The sequence below is a fragment of the Rhea pennata genome, chromosome 4 (assembly GCF_028389875.1).
Source record: "Rhea pennata isolate bPtePen1 chromosome 4, bPtePen1.pri, whole genome shotgun sequence".
Taxonomy (NCBI): domain Eukaryota; kingdom Metazoa; phylum Chordata; class Aves; order Rheiformes; family Rheidae; genus Rhea; species Rhea pennata.
Window position 1 is genome coordinate 28,405,588 of NC_084666.1, and position 21,671 is coordinate 28,427,258.

Genomic DNA, 21,671 nt, shown 5'->3' on the forward strand with positions numbered 1-21,671 from the left:
AGGCCTGGCTGCTGTCTCAGAGGACACAAGCGGGCAAGCGGCTCCCCCCGTCCGGCCGAGGGGCCCGGCAGCGGGCGGGCAGCACTGCCGGGCAGGCGCCGCGGCTCTGCCTGGGGCGGGTGTGGGGGCCGCTCCCCCTGCTGCTTCGGGTCCCTGCACAGACAGCCCCGCCACACCGACCAAGGGGAAGAGCACAAGGTCTGCGGGCGAGGAGAAGGCAGAACTGCCTCCTTCAGCAGCGGTCCTGGCTTAATGAGATCCTCACGCTTGGGCAGAAACCAAACTGTCCAAGGCAGTTGCGTTGGCATGATGGTAAAAGTGTTTTCCAAACTCTTAGCTATAACTATGCTGGCAAAATAGCTGAGTCGTAGAACCGAAACTACAGAGAGGTATCTGGTGGCGCTCCCGTGCCAGCAAGCTGCAGGCATACATTGCAAATACTGTATCATTAAAATATGCCCTGCCCTTAAGAGACACTGCTCCAGCCCGAGCTGGCCCGAGCCCGAGCAGCGCCAGCCCAGCTCTTTGGCACTCAGAACCCCGCTGGCTCACACAGCCCAGCTCCTCCGCAACTCAACGACACCGGCAGGACAGAGCAAGCGTGCAACCAAAGCAGAACAGCCCCCTCCGTTCGGCACTCACGCTGCAGGTTACGCCAGAGCAGCCTTTCCAGCAAGGACGCTGCAGTACAGAAAAGGTGTATGTTCTGCCTCTTGGAACAGTAACACATCCAGCTCACGCAAAGCCAGCGTGATGTACCCAGCGGTCTCTAGCTCCATTTGCAGGTCTCCAGGGAGTGCTAATACCCCTTACTTTGCTGGGGGAGGAGAGGGGTTTAACTATGGCCTCTGGATCCCATATTGGATCACAGCATTAGTAATGATCCTTATTTGCCCCACACTATTTTCTCTAACTTGTTAACTCAAACCTGACATGACTTCTTCAAGCAGGAATAAATCTTTTGAGAAAGCAGCACAACTATTAGAGCACTCAATTATTTACTAAAAAGGAGTACTGGAAGTTTTCCCTTCTGGTACCTCAGAAAAGAAGCCTAATTTGTTAGAATTTGTCATATCTCAGTGAAAACAATCTGATCTTCCTCAAAAACATGAAGATCAAAGATGCATAACAGCAAACAGAATAAAATAGTTAAGTTACAAATTAAACTTGAATTCCAGTCTCAAAGTGTAAATTTACATACTTTCATTAAATTCATGACAGTACCACATACTGGACCTATTCTACGTTTGTTAACAAATTAGCAAGACATCAATTCACTTTGTCATAATTTAGCACAATAAACAAAAGGAGGCAAAATCTATTTCTTTCTCTTTATAAGCTGCACTTTTGTTTTGGGGAGGGGGGGTCCATTTTGTCTGTTTTAATTAAAAGCCTCTTTGCTTTAAAACTGTGTTTTAAAATAGTTGCCTAGTTTCTGTATTTAAAGAAAATAAATACTATTTCTAAATGGACAAGATAAACCTTTTCTCCTTCTGTGTATATTTTTCTAGGTTGGTTGTTGTATTTTTGGAGTCATCAACCATTTGACAGTTCAGGCTATGCCCTTGCAATAACCTGACAAATTTAAAGGAATTAACTTTGCAAGTCAGAAACAATTTTCAAAACACATTTGAAATTACAATAGACTGTCTTTCACACAATTTACAATCACATTTTGTAGTTAATTTCCAAACAATTGAGCATTAATGACTTCTTTGGTCCAGTTCAACTAGTGTAACTAACTTTACAGCAGATATACTATGAAAGGACAGGAATAAGCAGGGACAAACAATGTACAATTTCCACACAAACTTTGTCTCCATCACTTTAAACTTGTTGCAGCTATTTTACGTGGAAAAATACTTTAAACATAAGCCATTTTTCTATAGCTTTTTTTATTTTAATGTAAATAGGCAAACAGTTTCAGCTGTCCCTATGTTCCTCAAGGAATGCCTGGTTTTCACTTTTTTGAGAAATTAAAGATAAGTAACAACTGTCAGCTTTAGCTAAAGTCTCAATTTCTGCAGAACTTTTTCAGTGACTTAATTTGTATTTGTTCTGTTTGAGGGAGTCAGGTTTTGGAAGCGAGTTGTGGGGCTTTTTCTCAGGATTTTTTTTTTTTAAACAGAAGTTTGGGTTTAAATATCTAGCATTAGTAGACATGAATACACCCAGAGTGGAAAAAAAAATCCTCGAAAAAAAAATCAATTAGGAGCTGAATGCAAAACATAATTGCATGATAAGTTACTGAATACAATATATTGTATTTAATAAAAAAAAAAGTCCTGACATTTTTAATGTTTATGTATTGGGCAGTAATTGCTCTTATCTTGAAGTTGCATGCAGTAATACAATGCTTTCCCGAATTCATTAGACATTCCTGAGAAGCTTAAGGTTTTTGTCTATTCTGCAACTTCTACAATCCTTAGTCAGGGTAATGCTGTAGGCTTCCTGTCAGTAACCTCCTCCTTGTTTAGAGCATTGACATGTCACAGGATCTCTCAAACCTATGTATTTCTTCTCCCACCAGAGTTTCTTCAAATAAGTTGATTTTAAAAGCAAATCCCAGCACAGTACGTACTCTGAATTTCATCCACTGAGATGCAAGTAGAAACACCACACACTACTTTGGCCAGAAAGAGAAGATGTCGCTGAACCATTACACAGTAGAAGTGGCTAGAGCTTTCTCTCTAGAAAACACTGAAAGGAAGCTATGCTCTTTTACGTTATCAATCAAAATTAATGAAAACAAGCATAATGTTGATATTTCTATGCAAAGGCAATAAGAAAAAGAACATTCAAAAACAAAGGTTCTGTGGAGCAAACCACTCAAAACAAAAATGGTAACACTGCTATAAAATCGAATCTCAGAGAATTTAAGAGTTGAAAACCATTACCAAAATATTTTTAAATACTTAATAGAAATATGCAAGGGACAGAGTTACCAGCCTTAATGTAGGTTTATCTACAGAAAAGACAGGATGGATAAATTAGTAAGTCAGAGACTGAGCATATGTATATTATTATACATCACCAAATTGACATTAAAGCATAATTAGGTATAAGGGTATAAATCAAGATGATGCAACATATGTTTCTGACACAAGTATTCATACATCTTTTCATAGCCATCGTAACTCTTTTTCTGTTAGATTTTTTCTAACACTGCATGAAATAAGTATCTACATTCCCTCGTGTTCAAAGAGCAGACCTTCAAAATTTTACCTGAAGCATAAAAATCTAATGGTTAGAGAAAGAATCTATTATTCAAGATAATCTTTATTACGGTCCCTAAAGGGTGCACTGCACCAGTGCATTTACCTTGCTTCCCTGAGAAACCTGACCTAATCTTAGTTTACTTTTAAAACTTTACGCAAGGAATGCAAGTTTAAAACCTTACTGACATCTGGAAATTATGCTTTCCTCACTGTGACTTTTCTTCATTGCTTCCTGTAATTAGGGCAAGCTTACTCAGTTCAGAGAGTTAAGCTGCACAAGACAAGCTCAGTTTCCAATAGCAGTGGAAGTCCTCTAGACATCTAGATAAAATACAGGTTCTGTCTTGATTTACACAGGACTCATACAGTTTTTCTAATTTACTTTAGCTCTTCCCTTGAAGAACATGGAAAATAGAATATTTTAAACAAGGTCACAAAAAGTACTACACTGCAAAACAGTAAAAATTAACACCCACCCACCCCCCAAAAAAAAAAGTTGTTAAATTCATGAATCTATCCATATGAAATTACTGGCTCACTCTCTATGAGATTAGGTACACCTTCACCATGCTCTTACAGAGACAATATAAGCAGAACTCAAATGAGATTAAAAAAGTTTAAAAAGTTAAAAAGATTTATGTCCTTCTATTTACTCCCTAAAAGAACAAAGAAAGAAAAATACTTGATTAAAGTTTAATTTTGTTAAGGGATCTTGCAGGAAAGAGTAATACAAGAGACACAAGTGGTTCTAGATTCTTTCACAGCTTGTTTCACATTTTGATAGTGACTGTTTCCCAGATTTACCTCCTTTCCCATTTCACATTACAACTTGCTGTGGCAACTATGTTCACTAATATTTGCCTGCAAACAGTCCAGTTTGAGAAGATAGATACATTCGACTTAGGAGTCAGAAAAGCACAGATGCACAGAAAGAAAGAAAATCTACCCAAACTAGCCAATACTTCACAGACCAGAGTGTTAGCAATTGCACAGATCTGCAAATTTTCCTGATCTGTTCTGTAAGTCTTTAACATTAGATTTAAGCTATTATGCCGTCTTCTTTCTGACCTCACCCTCCCTCTTGGCAGTTCTTGCAGCCATGATACATTACTTGTTAACACTATCTTTTGAAAATTGGTGCCATGTTGAGAACTTGCATACTAATTAGGTCATTAAATGGGTAAAAACAGGTAACACTTCAGCCAGTAACTTGCAGATGAATGCAATGGAAAAAGATTTTTTTAAAAACTTTTGATAATGGAAAGTAGTTTAGAGAATGAGCATGTTTGCTTCATGCTTGTTTGTGTACTTACGAGTAAGAGGAAATCACAGTCTCAGTAGGGAGAGTCTTAGAAGAGGTCTTGTTCAAAAAATGCAAGAGGGGAACTAGTATTGATAATTAAAGTGGTAAATAAAATCCCACTCATTGCTTAGAAAAACACAAATATTAGTCTAATGAGAGCTGTTGTTCATTCAGTTGAACATAAACCCAGGTACAAACATTCAATTTCCTTATCAGTTAAGGAACAGTCTCTTCCCTGGAGTGTGAGTGCAAGCGTGTTGCTCCTTTACTGTCCGATACCATACCTGAGCCCATGGGAATTAGGAAAGTTCCCCCTACTTGCTCGTAAATGCCTTTAAATTTGAATCTTTGAAACAAAATTATATACCTATGATACAATATATATTGTATCGTAGAAAAACATTATGCAGTCAGTAGCATTGCGCAGTATTCGTAAGTAGCCCTGCTGCAAATTACTACAGAAGTAAACTATAAAAGTAAAAAAAAAAAGTGTCGTTTTGAGGTAATAAGTAAGCTTGGAGAACCTTCCTATATAAAATGCCTATGTACAGAATACAGCCAAGTGGAATCTCCTTGTAGAGACACTAAAGGTAATTCTCATAACTCTTCACGATATGTTGTACGTGATCTCTGTTCTCATAAAAAAGAAATCACATAATATTTTTACAACTATATCCACCTCTCCAAAGCAAGCTGCTGACCATACTTTCTGATCAGAAATACATAATTTACAATCCAGCTGTCAAAATGCTACAGATGAGGCTATGTAGAGCCAAATATCACAACTGGAGGAAGATAGAAGGACAGATACTTCTTGTAAGATGATCACACTAAATTCTTAGCAGATGAATGGAGATGAGGGCACTAATTACATTATGGCAACCTAGAGGAATTAATCACCCATCCCACTCCACAAAAATGCGCACACTATTCTTTCTTTTGCTATTCACGCTTGAGATTGGTGGCCATGTTTTCTGTAATAGGCAGAAGGAGATGGTGTGTCAGGATAAGCACCCATGCAATAGTCTTCCCAAAGGCACAGAAATACACTAGTATCATTTAGAGCAGGACATTGATTTTGAGGGGCAGGATGGTTTAAAGCTCAGAAAATAACTGAAAAGGCTAGAAACCACATTGATATTCAGGACACAAATTCCTGAATGTTTCATAAAATTTGAAAGAGCTTACATTCAGTCATTACAATCACGTGTCTAATGGTCTCTATTGTCTTTCAGTTGTGCTAAACAATCAGAGTAAGTACTAGTAGCAAAAGGACATCTAATTACAGATTAAAAAAATGAAAAAAGGAAAAAAAAAAAAAAAAAAAAAAAAAAAAAAACATGCTGAAAGGATTTCAAGAAGCAATCCAGTCCCTCTTTCCACCCTTTCAAGTCCAGATCACACAGGTAGGTTTCACAGATTTTCATCAGTGGCATTGAAGACTTCACAGTCTTTCTAGGTAATCTATTTTATGCTTCATTACTGTTAACACTTCCCTAACATCTTTTTTTTTTTCTTTTCTCCTTCCACTAATTTCAGCTCATTTGCTGTTGTCCTATTGAGCACAGACATTGATAGCCAGTGATGCCTTTCTTCATTTCAGCACTCCTGCATATTTGAAAATTGACCTTCCGTCCCTCTCGTCTTCTCTCTTTTAGACCAAAAACTTTTAAAATCTCTCCTTACCACTCATCTTCTCTAGACCTCTAGTAATTCCCACTTTTTTTCCTCTAGACTCTATTCAAAATAAATTTCTCAGGTAAAAGATGTTTGTTTTGGTTACTCTTAAAAAACATGACCTAATCCAAATGCTTCTTTATAGAAAATACATTACTTTTTAAACCAAAGTTTAGCTTATTATCTCCAAATATTTTAACAACAAAGCCTACATTAATTGTGTATTAATGCAATTCTGACTTTCCATCAGAATCTCACCATTCTAAGTAATTAAATACACACGGAATACCTCAAAGAATAGAGCTTACTTGTATTAAGTCTTCATTTGTGTAAATTTGTATTGTTTAATATTGATTTTGCTTTATAGATACCCAGTATAAAATTTTCTACATTTCTACTACATTTGACACTGCTAGAATTGTCATCGTCTTTACTATCTCCCATTATAAGCCATAAATTCTTTCCAACCTTATCCTCAAACTTAGAGACCTGGAAGATACGTTATTCTCATGATTGTAATTACAGATTACAGTACGCCATCTGTTAAGAAAAGCTTTATAAACGGTATTGAGTTGTAGTAACATTCCTGATCAAGTTTTCACCTGCAAGAATCTGTATCTTTGTACTGATAAAGCAATGTTCCCTAATGCAGAGATTTATCAACACTATGCTGATAATATGTTTTCAAGCAAGTACTGCAGTTATGCTCAGGATACTAGATATACTGAAAGCACTCTGCAAGCTTGCGATTCAAATCTTTTGATTTGAATTTGATTTGATTTGAGACACACATTTATTCTAATGCTGACTATTCATCATAGAAAAACATATAGGATAAGAAATACAAAGGCTTTTTTGGAGAAGTTTAAATTCAGTGTGTTCCGTCATTGAAAATACTCTGATATCATGTAAGCATAGTGAAGAGTCAAGGTTAACTAAGAACTTACAAATTGTTATCAAAATGCAGCCTCCAACTGCTCCAATTTACTTTCACAAGTAGTAGGGTACACAGCATTTTAATACAAAGATCTTCAAAACGAAAATCATCTACCTGACTGTGTTCCCTTACATTGCAGCTTTTATGAACAACATACAATAAAGTGTGACTACAATGTACTACTTCATTGTATAAAATTGCAAATAGATTGCAATTTTAGAGTGGCAAAAGCAGTAAGTTGGTCTTTACATTGGTCTTTTCAAGAAGGATTATAATGACATTCAACTCTCATTTAAAATTTTTTTTAAACTTACCTGTTTTATCTCTGTTGAGTGAACTGATTAGTGGTTAAATTAACTTTCTATTTGCTTACAAGAAAATGACAAAACAAGGTAATATGATACACAGCATAGCAAACATATTTCTTTATTTCACTACAGCTCTTTTTTAAGAAGGCAAAATAGTAAGCAAGTTAGTCTCTCCATCTCAGACATAGGAGCTATACTTAGAAAGTTCCTCTACTGCAGAAGTCCAAATGATAATTTTTTCCAAGCAAATCAACTGTGTAAAATACAACCTCTGAAACACTATTTTAGGAGCAAAAAAAAAAAAAGGGGGGGGGGGGGAAGCTACTCATTGTTTTCTAGCTAAAAAGTAAGCCTCTGAAACAAGGATCAGTAAAAGAAAAATTGAATTGCAATAAAAGGAAAAATACTAGATTAAAACTAAGCAAATACATTGAAAACAGAAAGTTTAGTTAGAGAAACAGTTGGAAAAAAAGGAATTACAGTGACATGCCAGATCAGAAAATAAGAGGGAACACTCCACTGCAGTAAAAACTCCTCAGGAGCCTTGGAGGTTTTTTAATACAGTTTTTTTGTAATTAGCGTAAGAGGAACCAACAGCAAACATATTTGTATGGCAAAACTTACTTTAGCTATAAGACCAACGTATTTTTAAACATCATGTATAATATCATATAGTATGCAGCCCTCTTATATAAAGTTTCACAGTAAGATCTTTTGCTAATAACACAATTATCATTTCAGAAAAATACATACAACTGGAGATTAAAATCCACATGTTGATACCCAAATTACATTCACAGAGAAATTCTAGAACTTCACTTTCTTAAGTTAACTCTCTGTTCAGCAACAAGTGTACCAAAATCAAGTCTAGGTCTATAAATTATTTTTCAAAGAAGTCCTACCTGCAGGACTTTAAAATGTTACTCCTAGGCATATGATATATGTAAAACAAAAGTCTCTGCTCTCCTAAAAAAATGTTATCCAAAACACATTATTTTTTTTTAATATGGTTGACCACAAATATCTTTGAATATAAAACTTCAAAGCTTTTCCCTTTTCCTCTCCTCTATCTGAAAGATGAAAATAACCACCTGTAAAGTGTTACAATATTTTTCCAGTGGAAATATATAACAAACTTAGAATTTAAAAGAGTAGTAGTTTCCTCTTCAAATCCTAAATGAAAATCTTCCTGCAGTATAAAGCATTAGCATTTGCAGTTGTTCTCTAATACTTACATACTTTAAACATAACTTTTATATTTTCCAAAGATAAGTCTACCCCCTCTTTTCACTCAATAACCTGAATATAACTAGAAAGAATAAACACTGCTGCCAAAACTTTGTTTTAAATAGAAGACAGCTTAGTTTCAGGTGTCCCTCAACTGCAATGAATATAGTTGCAACAGGTGTGCTGGGCTTAAGTCTCTGACATTCAAGGCTTAAAGAAAGACTGGCACCTATATTAAAAGAATACAAATGCATTACTGCTCAGATCAAAATGCCTTTCTATCTATTATGGACATGTAATGACTGTATCAAATTCAAGGCAGTAGAAGAGTGAATGCATAAGAAATCTACTCATCAGATAATAGTTCATCTGAGTACAATTTACCATAGTACCAGCTATCAGTTTATGGCAAGTATTTAATACAAATGCTATAATCCCAAAAGAATGGAAAGATTTGTTTATACTGCAAACACCGATACTAATGATAATTCTTCCACTTAAAGGCCTGGGGGTTTTTTGTTGTTTTTTTTTGTTTGTTTGTTTGTTTTAATTAACATCTGATTGGCTCCTACCTTAAGGAAAAAGCAAAACAAAAAACCCCAAATTAAATCACCAGCAGCAGATAAGACACCCAGCAGAGCTCTATGGAAGCTTATGGGATCACCATATTTTGAACTGAATTGGTATTTGAATTGAATACATAAGTATTTGTAAGTTGTCGCTCATGTTTATGAGAAAACAGATATCCTTTGAATCCTATATATGTTTAGATACCAAGAACTACAGCAATTTAAGGAACTGTATTCATTAAATTCATTAAAAAAAAAAAAAAAAAAAAAAAAGCAAGCTATTTGCACTGTTTTCTGAAGAGGAATGAGAATACATGTAAATAGATTCATGTGGTTAGGTTTGGTTTTAGGTTTTGCACACAAGGGAGAAAATACTGACTTGAAATATATTTTGGGTGAAATCTCATTTATTTTGCCTATATGGAAACCCCCCAGAGAACTGAGATGAAAGAGGTTCTGATATAACGTATGCACTAAATTATGGTCTAAAATTGTTTCTAATGGGCAGAAAAAAGAGAGAAGCTTAACAAAAATCTATCAATATTGGATGACTAGCAAATAAACAAAAACAATTGCTAAAAGCATTGCTAGAATATCCTCAATACGCTATAGTCACTAAATAAACAAGTATGTGGGAAAAAAGAAGAAATCTAAAAAAATAAAGTCAGTCATCCAAGAGAAAGTTTCCATTTTTATCATATATGCCACATTTATGTGCGTGGCCATGCAGGTTTGTTTGCTAAAATCAGCTGTATTATCAAAGTAAAGTTTACAAGTTTGTAGAAAGTTAAAACTAGGATCCTGAAGAAGTTTTTTTCTTTTTTTTTAAAAAAAAAAAAAAGAAAAAGAGTAAAGAAACAAAACACAGCACACTAACTGTGTGGCCTCAGAAGCTGGGTGAACAGACCTTACCTCCACGCAGCCACTGAGGTAAAAGTATTGCTTCTTCACACAGCCTCCACCGCTCAGACTCTCTAGCAATGACCAGGGGCAACAGAAAGACTCAGGGAGCAGCTTGAAATATTAGCTCTTTCCACATAGCACACATCAAAACGCATCTCTAGAACAGATGGAAATATCATGGGTGATGACTTGAAAAAAGAGATAGCATGGATGATGATAGTGTACATTTAGCTACAGCACATCCTCAGATTCAGCAGGGGTATTCTCATTTCTAATACCAAGGTGAGGAGAGGGAGGGGGAATCAGACTAGCTCATATCATGAAAGAACTTGGGAATTTTTTCTTCTCCTGACTAGAAAGATAATTGGTCTATTACACCTATCTGAAGGTGATAATAATACTGTTTCTACAGGAACCATAAAAATAAATAAATAAAAAAAAGAAACAGTCTGAAGAGCAGAAAGAGGCAAACAGGTAGACATTTTACTTGAAGGATGCATCAGCTGAGTATGTCACCAGAGTAGGCTATAATTCCTTTATTTAAAGGAAAATTGATATTCCAGTCTTTTGATTAGAAAAAAAAAAGAATAAACAGCTTCCTTTGCTTACCCCGTGGCTTTCTAAATAGAACAACAATAAAAGACTTTCAATTGTCATAGTAAAAGAACAGAAGAGTCTTAAAAAGAATTATTTCCTTCTTAAGGAAGACATTGCAAAAGAAATTTGCTAATTTACTCTCCTCATTTCTTAATAGATCATTTTCAAAAATATCCATTCCTTTCAAATTAATCTGTTGCATCAAACAAAATTCTTTAAAGATAGTTCAATATACACATTAAGAAAAAAAAACAAACATGCACAGGTCTGTTTGTAGTATAGTGAATGTTTTAAGTCAGCTGACTATCTACAAATGGATACAAATACAGAAGTCAAGCCTGTGCTTTTGTCCACTAGGATTTCTCTTACACACAGAATCAATTCACACAGAAGAGCTGATCAAAGGTAGCTAATATTCATAACTTTAGCTAAGTAAACCATAAACAGAAAGGGGCCTTTTTCTCTCACAAAGCTGTTATTCTTTCCTTGACGCTGCTGTATGTTTTAGCTGGAATCCCTGTGCTCTTTATAGCATGCCTCAAATCAAAGGATCACATGAGGGGATGCTATGTCCCAGTTCGTTACTGCAGCGCCTGCATCAAAGGCAGAGTTACTGCACTTTGTAAAAGGTGCCATTTCCGAGCCAGAAATATTAACTAGAAAAAGTTGATAGCAGAGGCGAGAACTTCATCAAGTGCACAGTAAATGTAAAGCGCCTCTGGGCAAAGAAAGGCAAGATGTTTTAAACCCTGCTGTGCAGAAGCACTGCAAAGGAGAACAAATATTTCCACAGGAAAGCTGTACAATTGAGTATGTAACATCAGAGACAACTGCAGCACTTGTGCTTTTACCAAACCTGTGACCAAGTGTCTTTGTCTCCCAATCTTTATACAAAACAGGTACTTTACTCCAAAGACACACCATATGTATGTCTTGCTTACTAGCCAAGGAATAGGCATTTTCCAGTTTCCTAAAGACTTCTGCTTTGTTTCCTTTAGACAGATGCACATTATCAAAGATTTTAACTGTAACACAAAGTTGTTCTTCCTTAAATCTTATAAACTTAGCAGTTAGCCTACTTCCTGATAAAAAGTTCCTGTTTCTTTTGAATTAAGCATCTCTCCAAGATAATTCTTCTGAAGTAAATAGCTGCTGGCTTCATGAGAAGAGCAGTACCTCCATTGCTAATAACAAGATTGCCATTTGACCAAAATTAGTGTTAAAAATAAGATTTTAAGATGCATACAATATGTAGCATGAATTTCAGAGCGGTAAGTAGTACAAAATTAGATGACAGCTTCTTTCTCCACTATCTTCTCACTGATGCAGTCTTTCAAGCAGAGTTGTCTCTAAAAAAAATCCACAATCTTTCAAGCACTTTTGAAAGTCAGATCTATTTCACTTCACATATTAACAAACACTGCTGATAGTGTTCTAGATTATTAATTGAACATACAAGTGGATTACATTAAAACAAATTTATGGTCATAAAGAAATCTATATCAAACTCCAAAATAATCATCCATGACTTTTGGATATTGCTACAGAAGAACTGTAACCTTCTAGTCTTCTCAGCAACATAAAAAAATGAAATAAATAACAGAATCTTGCTGAAGTGCAATGCTGTGAGACAGTTTTGACAGTTTTCCTTTCCAGTCCCACACATACATATACAGTTTTCCCACTTTGAAGACTGAGCAACTCTTCCGTGTCCCTATTAGCATGTTCATCTTCCGTTTTCTTGCAGATGCAAATCAGATGATCCACATTACTTGAACAACATAAGGCATCAATTGTAGGCATTCTGAGAGTCATTTCTTATTGCAAGTAAGCTGTTCTACAAAGCTCTTCAGCAGAAAAAACCCCGTATCTGTAGCATGGCAGCAGAGTAAGAACTAACACTTAAATGCAGGAGGAAAAAATCCACACAAAACAAACTATTAAAAGTGGAAGAAGACCACTAAACTACATCAAATACAAAACTCATCTTAGTAAGAACTTTGTAATATAAAATAAATTTTTTTTTGATGTTTCCCTAACATGCATCTCACAATTTACATAGACACAATTAATGAAATTGTTGAGAAAGGCATTACAAGCCAAGTGCTGTTCTAAATTTTTCTTCATCTTGATGGTCCTGACTTTTTTTCTTCTAATATAACTAAGAAAAGCCTAGCCAAATTTAAGTGTAACACTTACAATACATAAACAGGTGCATCAACTGTTCTGAACAATATTTAGCAATGGCACTTACACACAGGAATAGACTATTTGTCCTAACTTATGTCTCAGACAATTTTAGAGGAAAGACAGAAAGTTTGCTTTCAGCTTTTCTATTGTCACTGCACCAGGAAATCAGTTCAGGGATAAATAGTATTATGAAACTGCAGCAGCTTATATTAAGTAATCACTTTTCAGATTAGAGACAGTTTTTATTTAAAGTAAGGATTATTTACATCCACATCTTACATTCATGATCTTCTGGACCAAGGTACTGATACACAGAACACAGAAGAGAACACAACAGTTCTCATATTATTAAAAAAAAAAATTAATTTCTACCAATGTCATAGTATACAGGAAGCAAGCAAATTTATATTACTTAGTTTAGACAATGTGCATCTACATTGAACAGATGTATGTAATATATTTGCCTTAACACCAGACAAAGTTCTGGGAACTTCTACTTCACTACTACTTGCAGACCACTGTGTGGTGTTCACTCAGTCAGAAAGATAATCGCCCAAGAAAGAGGTTTGGTAAAACGTTCTTAATGGTCACCACTACTGAGAGATGACAGCCAGCATGTTAAAAGGAGATTTTTTTTTTAATGCATAGATGTCAGTTTAATTTAGATTAAACAAAATATAATTAAACTGTACACTACTGGGGTAAGTTAGATACTATTGATGTGTAAAACATTGGATTATGCATCTAGAATCATATCTATATCTAAATATGTATGTGCATATATATACACACATACACACCCACACACTCTGTAGAAAGGTAGTGTATAGGAGATGGAAGCAGGCACAGACAACATAGGCCTGTAGGGATGATTTTCAGAAAAAAAGTGCAATTAGAGTTGACATTTGCAAAGCACAAAAAGGGCAACAGCAGCACTTTACTCCTACATTAGTAGTAAGAGGGAAATGAGGAAAATGTGGTCTCATTGCTGAATGAGGCTGATGATTCAGTGACAGCAGACAGGGACAAGGCTGAGACACTTGCTCTCTTCACCTGAGGCCTTTTTGTCTCCCAGGCCATTTTGTCACTTAGACACAGGGTTCAGTAAATGGAAGAACTACCAGCAGTAGATGTAGATCAAGTCAGGGACTACTTGTGACAACCTGAGCCATAGACATTGCTGAAACCAGAGGGGTTGCATCTTGGAGTGCTGAAGGAGCAGGCTGATGACATTGCAAGGCCCCTCTCTATCATCTATGAAAGGTCACAGACTGAAGGAGGTCCCCAACAACTGGAAAAAATGCAAACGTTTTACCTATCTTCAAGAAAAAGGCCTGAATGACAATTCAGTAAACTAAAAGCTGGTCAGCCTCACTTTGGTCCTCAGGAAAAAACTGTCAAGTGGATCCTCTTGAAACACCTTTCTGAACATATGAAGGAGGTGGTGACTAGGAACAGTCAGCATTGATTTAATCAAGGGCGATAAACAATGATGGGATTTGATCGCTTTCTGTGAAAAAAAATTACTGGATTCATAAAAGACAGGAACACAGTGGGTATTATTTACCTCACCTTTAGCAAGGTTTCCAAAACTGTCTCCCACAGTATTCTTGCATACAAATTAGGATATTACAGTCTGGATAAGCAGACCATTGGATGTATTTAAAAAGAAAAAATGGTTGGATGGTTATGCTCATAGGGTAGTGTTCAACAGTTGATGTGTCCTGCTCTACCTAGAGGCTGACAACAAATGGAGTAGATAGGTCCCATGTACTGGGACATGCCTGGTACAACATATTTGTCAGTGATCTGGAATAGGCAACTAAGTGCACTCTTGTTAGGTTTTCAAATGACACCAACCAGGGAGGATAAGTCAATACACTTGACTTATCTAGGGCTTGACTGCTAGAGTGACTTAGACGGGCTGGAGGAATGGACCAATAGGAACCTTATGAAATTCAATAAGGCCAAATACAAAGTCCTGCACTTGGGAAAAAGAAACCTCTTGCAACAATAAAGGCCTGGGACCAGCTCTGTTGAGAGAGACATGAAGGACTGGCTAGACAGAAAGCTGACTACAAGCCAGCAGTGTTGTCCTGGCTGCAAACAAGGCCAATGGCTTGAGCTGTATTAATAGGACCACAGCCAGTAGATCAAAAAACATTATCAAAGGACTTATTAGACCACACCTAAAATACTGCATCCAGTTTTGGAATACGCAAATACAAAGATATCGATCAGTGGAGTGAGTTGACTAGAGAGCCAACTAAGACAAGGGGCTGGAGTACTTTCCCCATGAGAAGAGGCTTGAGGGAGCTGGTCTTTTTCACCTTGGGGACAGCTTCAGGGGATCAAATTGCAGTCCTCTAGGACCTATGAGGAGGTTATCAAGAAGACAGAGCTAAGCTCTTCATAGCAGCACATGGTAGAAGAACAAGAGACAACAGGCATGAATTGAAACAGAAAAGGTTTCAACTGAATCTGAGGAACCCCTTCCTCCCTACCACCACATGGGGGCAGTCAAACACTGGAGCAGGTTGCCTAAAGAGGTTGTGCAAGCTCCATCCTCAGAGGTTTTCAAGAGCTGACTGGATAAAGTCCCAAGCAACTCTGATTTCAGTTAGCCCTGCTTGAGCAGGGGGGTGGACTAGAAACCTCCTGAGGTCCCTTCCAACCTGAATTTTCCTACGATTCTATACTTATAATAGTCCCAACCCTCACTCATTCAGATACACCCATAATATAAAAAAAAAACACCATTAATGGTAAGTACATATGTTCAGCACATCAATTAGCTCTGATTAGTTCGATATTTGCTAGCTACCCCAGTTTGTCCACAGCTGAATAGGAATCACAACCCAATTGACACATCCAGAATAAAAGGAGAGTTAAAGACTTTGTCTGAAACATTCTTTATTATTAAAATCCAAACACTTCTTTACCAGAAGATCAACAAATATATTCAGTTCTGGATTAGTGCATCTGAACTAGCACAACATAACAACATTTTTTAAAGGTTTAATTTTTATTTTTCCCCATGCACATCATCTGAACTGACTATACAGCACAACTAACTGAATTGAAAGCTTAATAGTTCTACAGAAACCAGGTATCAAAATGAGGAATAAAAATAATAGACTTTGCTTTTTAAAAAACAGACTGAAAACGCACTGTAACAATAAGCTGGGACCATATCTGTGCCCTGAATGCTTTCCCATGCTCTTCAGCAGGACAGAACGTACTTTAATGGTTTTGGTTCTTCAAAGGTCAAAAATGATTTAAGCATCTGAGGAAAATGAGAACTTGAGTTAATAGTACCACACAGAAAAATATTAAACATCAGACAGCATAGTTAGGCAGAGCTTAGCTTTTGGTACAGAGCCACCTTACAATTTCAAAAGTCTTGTGATAACCTTACAAAGAGCATTATTAGCTAAGTGCTAGCAAACAATCTGAACACTGCAGCCCAGTCAGATACTTAGATGGATAGAGCAAAGCTACACCAATTAACACCTCATGAGACCTGAGGATGGAGTTCCAAGCAACAGCCTCGGATGCAGCTGAAGCATGCTGCTAAGACTGGCTGTGCCCTTTGAAACGCAGTCTCACCCCCACAGAATTGGGGGAAAGATGCCCTCTTTTAAAAGTATTCAATACTTTGATACATACCATAAATTCTGCCCATTCCACAATCCAGAAGACAGCTGCAGCCCAAACAGACATACATAAGCTAACTTTTCTACTATCATGTGCAAAGTAGAACTTGCTTCAACCATACTTACCTGGATTAACTACCACAGTCCCAAACCTCACAGCATCATGGCCAGCTGAAGTCAACATCCTTCTAGTTTAACACTAGTCTAACTGCACCTGTGGCAGATGCTGGACTACAGCATATAGTTTCCAAATGCTTATGTTCTATTTAGGTAGTAAGACAAAATTCTACACATCTAACATAACTACTTTAAAATACAGTAACTTGCTAACATAGTATAAAGAATCAATAGATAATAAATGTGAATCTGTTTAGTAAAAATCACAGAAAACAAAAAAGTTTACCTAAAAAAATACAGTCTAAATATCTTGCTACTCAACTCTATTAACAAGTGATATAGTTAAAACAGATAGGTTTTGGAGGGACAGGACAGAAACTGTCTGCTCATATACAAATACCCTAGTCAAACATCAGCTTAGTAAGTTGCATATGCACACTGCTTTGTGATTCCAGAACTGAATGGCCCCAACAGCTAAAGTAATACTTAATATCCTTTCAGTTTTAAGCAGCAGAGTAATTTTAATTATTAAAGTTATTTTTTTAAACATCAAGGTGATTTTTCCCCTAGAAGATATGCTTTAGATTGATCTAAATACAAGGGCATTTAGGGAAGTCATATGGATTGTTATATACGAAGCTGGTCTCAAAGATGATGTAAATAATAATCTTTGTACTTAATTCAATAATAGCATGAGCAAAATACGTCTTCCTTTTTAAGAAAAGTGGTAAATGTAACATAGCAGGTAAATCAAACTCACCAAGCCCTCTTCTCTGCTGATTTCTCATTTCCAAGGGCTTATTTAATGGCCTGAATATTTAAGTCCATAGAGTAAAAACTGTATAAACAGCTGCACTTCAAGGATTTTTTTCCTGTCATGCCAATATGCTTACACAGATTGAGGGTACACATCTACATCAGAACATTAAAAAAAAAAAAATACATATGAGTTCTTCCATCCTTGAGTTAAGGAAATTCTCACCCTTCTGATGTTAATTTATAAAAGTCAGAGTACTACAACAAGAGTACAATTTCTCTTGTTGAAAGACTGGAGATCTGTGCTTAAAAAAAAAAGAACCAATTGTTGCTCTACGACACTACAGCTGAATTCAAATTTGCTTAAGGAGAATAATTTGTATTAAAGGAATTTCTGTAAGGTTCCATAATGCCTTTTTCTTATACTATCCTCCTTATAAGCCTTCAGATAAGACAAATTATTAATTTCTTCAGTATATATGAAAATTAATTTCTCCAATTAATTCTCCAAACCCCAAAATAAGTTATAGTAAGAATGATACTAATAGCTTCAAGTCCCCACCCCATTTTTTTTTTTTTAATCTTTACTTAAGACTGATCTGGAATTCCTATTCCAATGATAAAAAGTGTACTCGTGCCCTTCTTAAACATCAGAACAATAAAAGATAGTCAAGATAGGCTTGCAGCAACAAATTTGTTACTTTTTGAGAGGAAAAAATACGTAGCTCAAAATAATTACGGTATCAAATTCTAACAGAATAAAGTGAAGTACTATTATCTGACTGGAAACAAGAACAAATGACAGAGGCAAGTAACAGGGATATGACACAGAGATCACCCAATGGCAATGTATTCAACGTTTTCTACTTTTCATGTAAGTAATACTTAGGCAAGTACAATAAAGGAAATGAGTTATGAGGAGAAACACTATAGACTATTTAACACTCTGAATATGCAAGTCTGTAGAGCAAATACTGTAGAAACAGTTGCACTTCAAGGATTTTTTCTCTATCATGCCAATGTGTTTTCTGTTCTCAAAGGACAAAAGAAAATATAGTCTAACAGTTTTACTACTTGATTACAGGGAGAGGTAGTACATTGCATTATTTTAAAAGCAGAGTTTAGATATTGAATTAGTTAGATCTATTCACTTCAAATCAAAAGTACCTTATCCATAACAATTGCCCTGTGCTTGACATCAATACAGATCAACTGGATTACAACAGAATCCTGATGTGAAAAGCAGCAGAAGAAAAGGAATCTGTATAACGAGCTGTACTGCCTTTGCTAATTAGCTGCAGTACCTGGCTTCATCCACAAGAGGACAGAGCACAGGCACCTGCCTGCACATTGTAAGGAAATGCTCTATTAGCATGAAGTAGTCTGATCTCCATTGAGTACACAAGTTCGCAGAAGAGAAATCCTTTGAGAAATACTAAATATACAGGAATAACATCTAGCTTAGGAAGGTCTACAATCACAAATGACTAAAAATTGGCAGACTGCTTTCCCCATTTTTATGCTCTTTCTTAAACATTCACTTTTGGCCCCTACTATGATACATGTCGTAATATACTGAGACATACGAATATTTGATTTCACACAGCACAGACTCCCTTTCATTCAGATAATGCATATCTGAAGTAGTAGTCCAAAATTTTCATCTGTATTGTCATGTTAACATGCACACAAAGACCTAAGCAAAAAGTCACTTGAATAAATGAAAATGTTTTGTTTTATCTTGAAAAATTCTTGAGAGTCTTACCACTTAGAAGTCATTGTTAACCACCATGAGCTGTTAGCATACTGCACTTAGGATGGGTCCATCAAGACATTTTCCACAGAGTCCAACTTGTGCTTTGTGATGCGAGAGTAGACAAAGACGTAAACAGCTATGATTCAGCTGGTATGTAGCCAAATACTGGAAAAAGATCTCCAAACACAGTACTGACAAATGAAGTATAAAAGGCTGAAAGGAAAACGAGAAAAACATAGTCAAACATTAGACATTTTATGACTGGAAATTCAACATTCTCCATTTTTAAAACTTTAAGTCCTTTAATTGAGAAGACAAACAATAAAAGTTTAGATTATGCAAGTCCTCAGAATTGTTACTTTACTCAGGGGTTAATACTTCAAGTTATCTTCACGAAAAGGATATTAGAATTGATGAAGAAGTAGAAATTAGCTTCTCACATACATATTTTGTGTACTTTATGTACACTCATCCTGTATGCACAGACTTTTTTAGCTACGTTTAAGTTAGGAACATACTTTGTTAATCATAATCTCTCTCAAATGCAAATCTCTGAACCAAATTCTTCATATTAGTCCTTTTGCTTCTTTTCTGATTTTTGTCAAAAACAACATTTAATTACTTGATTGGCACTAGGATGTAGTCACAAAAAGAAACAAACAGTACTTCAACTGTGCCTCCTTAATAAAGCCTCAAACTTCAGCTGCAGGGTTTTTGGACATTCCTTTGCAACAGAAGTTTGTATGCAAGTTGCATACTTGTCGCTACTTGCCTAAGCTGTGAAGTTTTGTTCTCTTATACTAAGCTATAGCAAAAGCACTTCAGCAGTTTTTTTTTTTTTTTATTGTACCCTGGAGGCAGATCAAGCATTTTTAACTGCTTTTAAACTCAAGTCTCAACGTGAAGCAACAATCTACAACACTTGATCACTCAGTTTGTATGAAAATGTATACTTTTTAAAAATCATAGTCTGAAAAATTGCAGACATAAACACATGCTGTACACACAGCATGACTACCAGTGCTGTGATGTAACAAGAATGCAAGAATGTACTCGTTTTCTTTAGAAGCACGTTAACTTTTTTTTTCTACATACAGTTCATACTACTACTTAATTAGTGTTTCCAAAAATACAGAAATACGCATATAATAAGTACAATCTACAGCTAAAGAGTTTTATCTTGAAAAGCTTAAATTGTAAGAGAAAATTTAAAAATGTGGGACTTAGGGAAGTAAAACAGGTACGTTTCTGTAGCACTGGAAGCAAGCTGACACTTTTTTTAAATGTTATCTCTATTGGTAACATACAATATAATTCCTTGGAAAAAGAAAGTCAAGATTTTTAAAGAGGTAGCTAGGTATAAAGGGAAATATTTAAAGTTGATAAAAATCTATTTCTGACTTTTACACGCTAAATTGCAACTCTAATGAAAATGTCAACGGTTTTCGGTACTTCATATAGTCCACAGTATTGTGCATCAAATCAGCATCACTTTTCCTCTTCAGAAAAATTAGGATAAAATACTGTAAAATATTTTCTACGCAGCACATACATACGGCCTTTCATCCTGACCACATTAATAAATAGCACTGCTTTTTTTTTTTTTAACAAAAAAAAAAAAGGACAAGAAAAACCTCTCAATATTTTAATGCAACTCATGCAACAGCTTACATCCACTCCAGTTTAGAAATGAGAAGGTGAATAGTATTCTAAGTAAACTGAAACACAGCATGAATATTCTTTCAGTCTTATTAAGCGCAACAAACAGAAATTTACCATTACTTACACTGATGCTTTCATTCACTTTCTCAAGTAAAACATACATTCATAGATATTGTATATGGAGCAAATGCATACAAAAATAGTCTCTGCTTCTCTCGTATCTTTATTCTTCACCATTGTTCATTCAATACTTTCTATTTTCCATCACACTACCCAACTGCCCAGCTGCTTAATGGAAGAAATAACCTTAAACTGAAAACTAACCAGGCAAGCAAATGTATCAGAGTATTAGGACAGGATACTGAAATCTCAGTTCAGTTGACAGAATGGTCTTCCCCCCCAGGGAAGACTGGGGCGGGGGGGAGGAGCAGAAAGGCACCTGAAAACTCGCTTGAAGTACTCAAGTTTATTCCGTTGTACACACCGAGCAATAATCAATTTGTCAGTGCTGTCTAAAACTTCAGACACAACAGTGGTCCTTACTGACTTGAGCAAAATGAAGTTTTATATCAAGTACTTAATTGACATTAGGATTAGAAGCTAAAAGGTTTCTTACAGAATGAACCAGACCAGATAAATCCGATCAAGGAAAAAAGGCATTGGTAAAGGTAGCTGTAAAGTTGAAAGTCTCCAGTGGATGTGAATGAAGCTTACAGTAGCAGCAGCATATCACTAGAGGGAAGTTCATTTGGCTTCATTTCATAAATTGAGCTTACAAGTTTAGGTTAAAATATA

General features: G+C 35.9%; 1 protein-coding gene across 4 annotated transcripts in view; it reads right to left on the reverse strand.

Annotated features, from left to right (window-relative positions):
• The window catches only part of FRYL (FRY like transcription coactivator), a 182,935-nt gene that overhangs the window by 149,033 nt on the left and 12,231 nt on the right, over window positions 1-21,671 (reverse strand). For 2 of the 4 annotated variants that reach the window (XM_062575536.1, XM_062575537.1), the window contains exons 2-3: window positions 19,224-19,427; window positions 17,463-17,614 (exon numbers count right to left, since the gene is read on the reverse strand). In XM_062575536.1, the coding sequence (XP_062431520.1) occupies window positions 17,463-17,490 (28 nt within the window). In that variant the 5' untranslated portion in view covers window positions 17,491-17,614; window positions 19,224-19,427. Of the gene's footprint in view, window positions 1-10,151; window positions 10,202-17,462; window positions 17,615-19,223; window positions 19,428-21,671 lie in introns of those variants that run through there. The other 2 variants (XM_062575538.1, XM_062575541.1) reach the window with 2 other exon arrangements.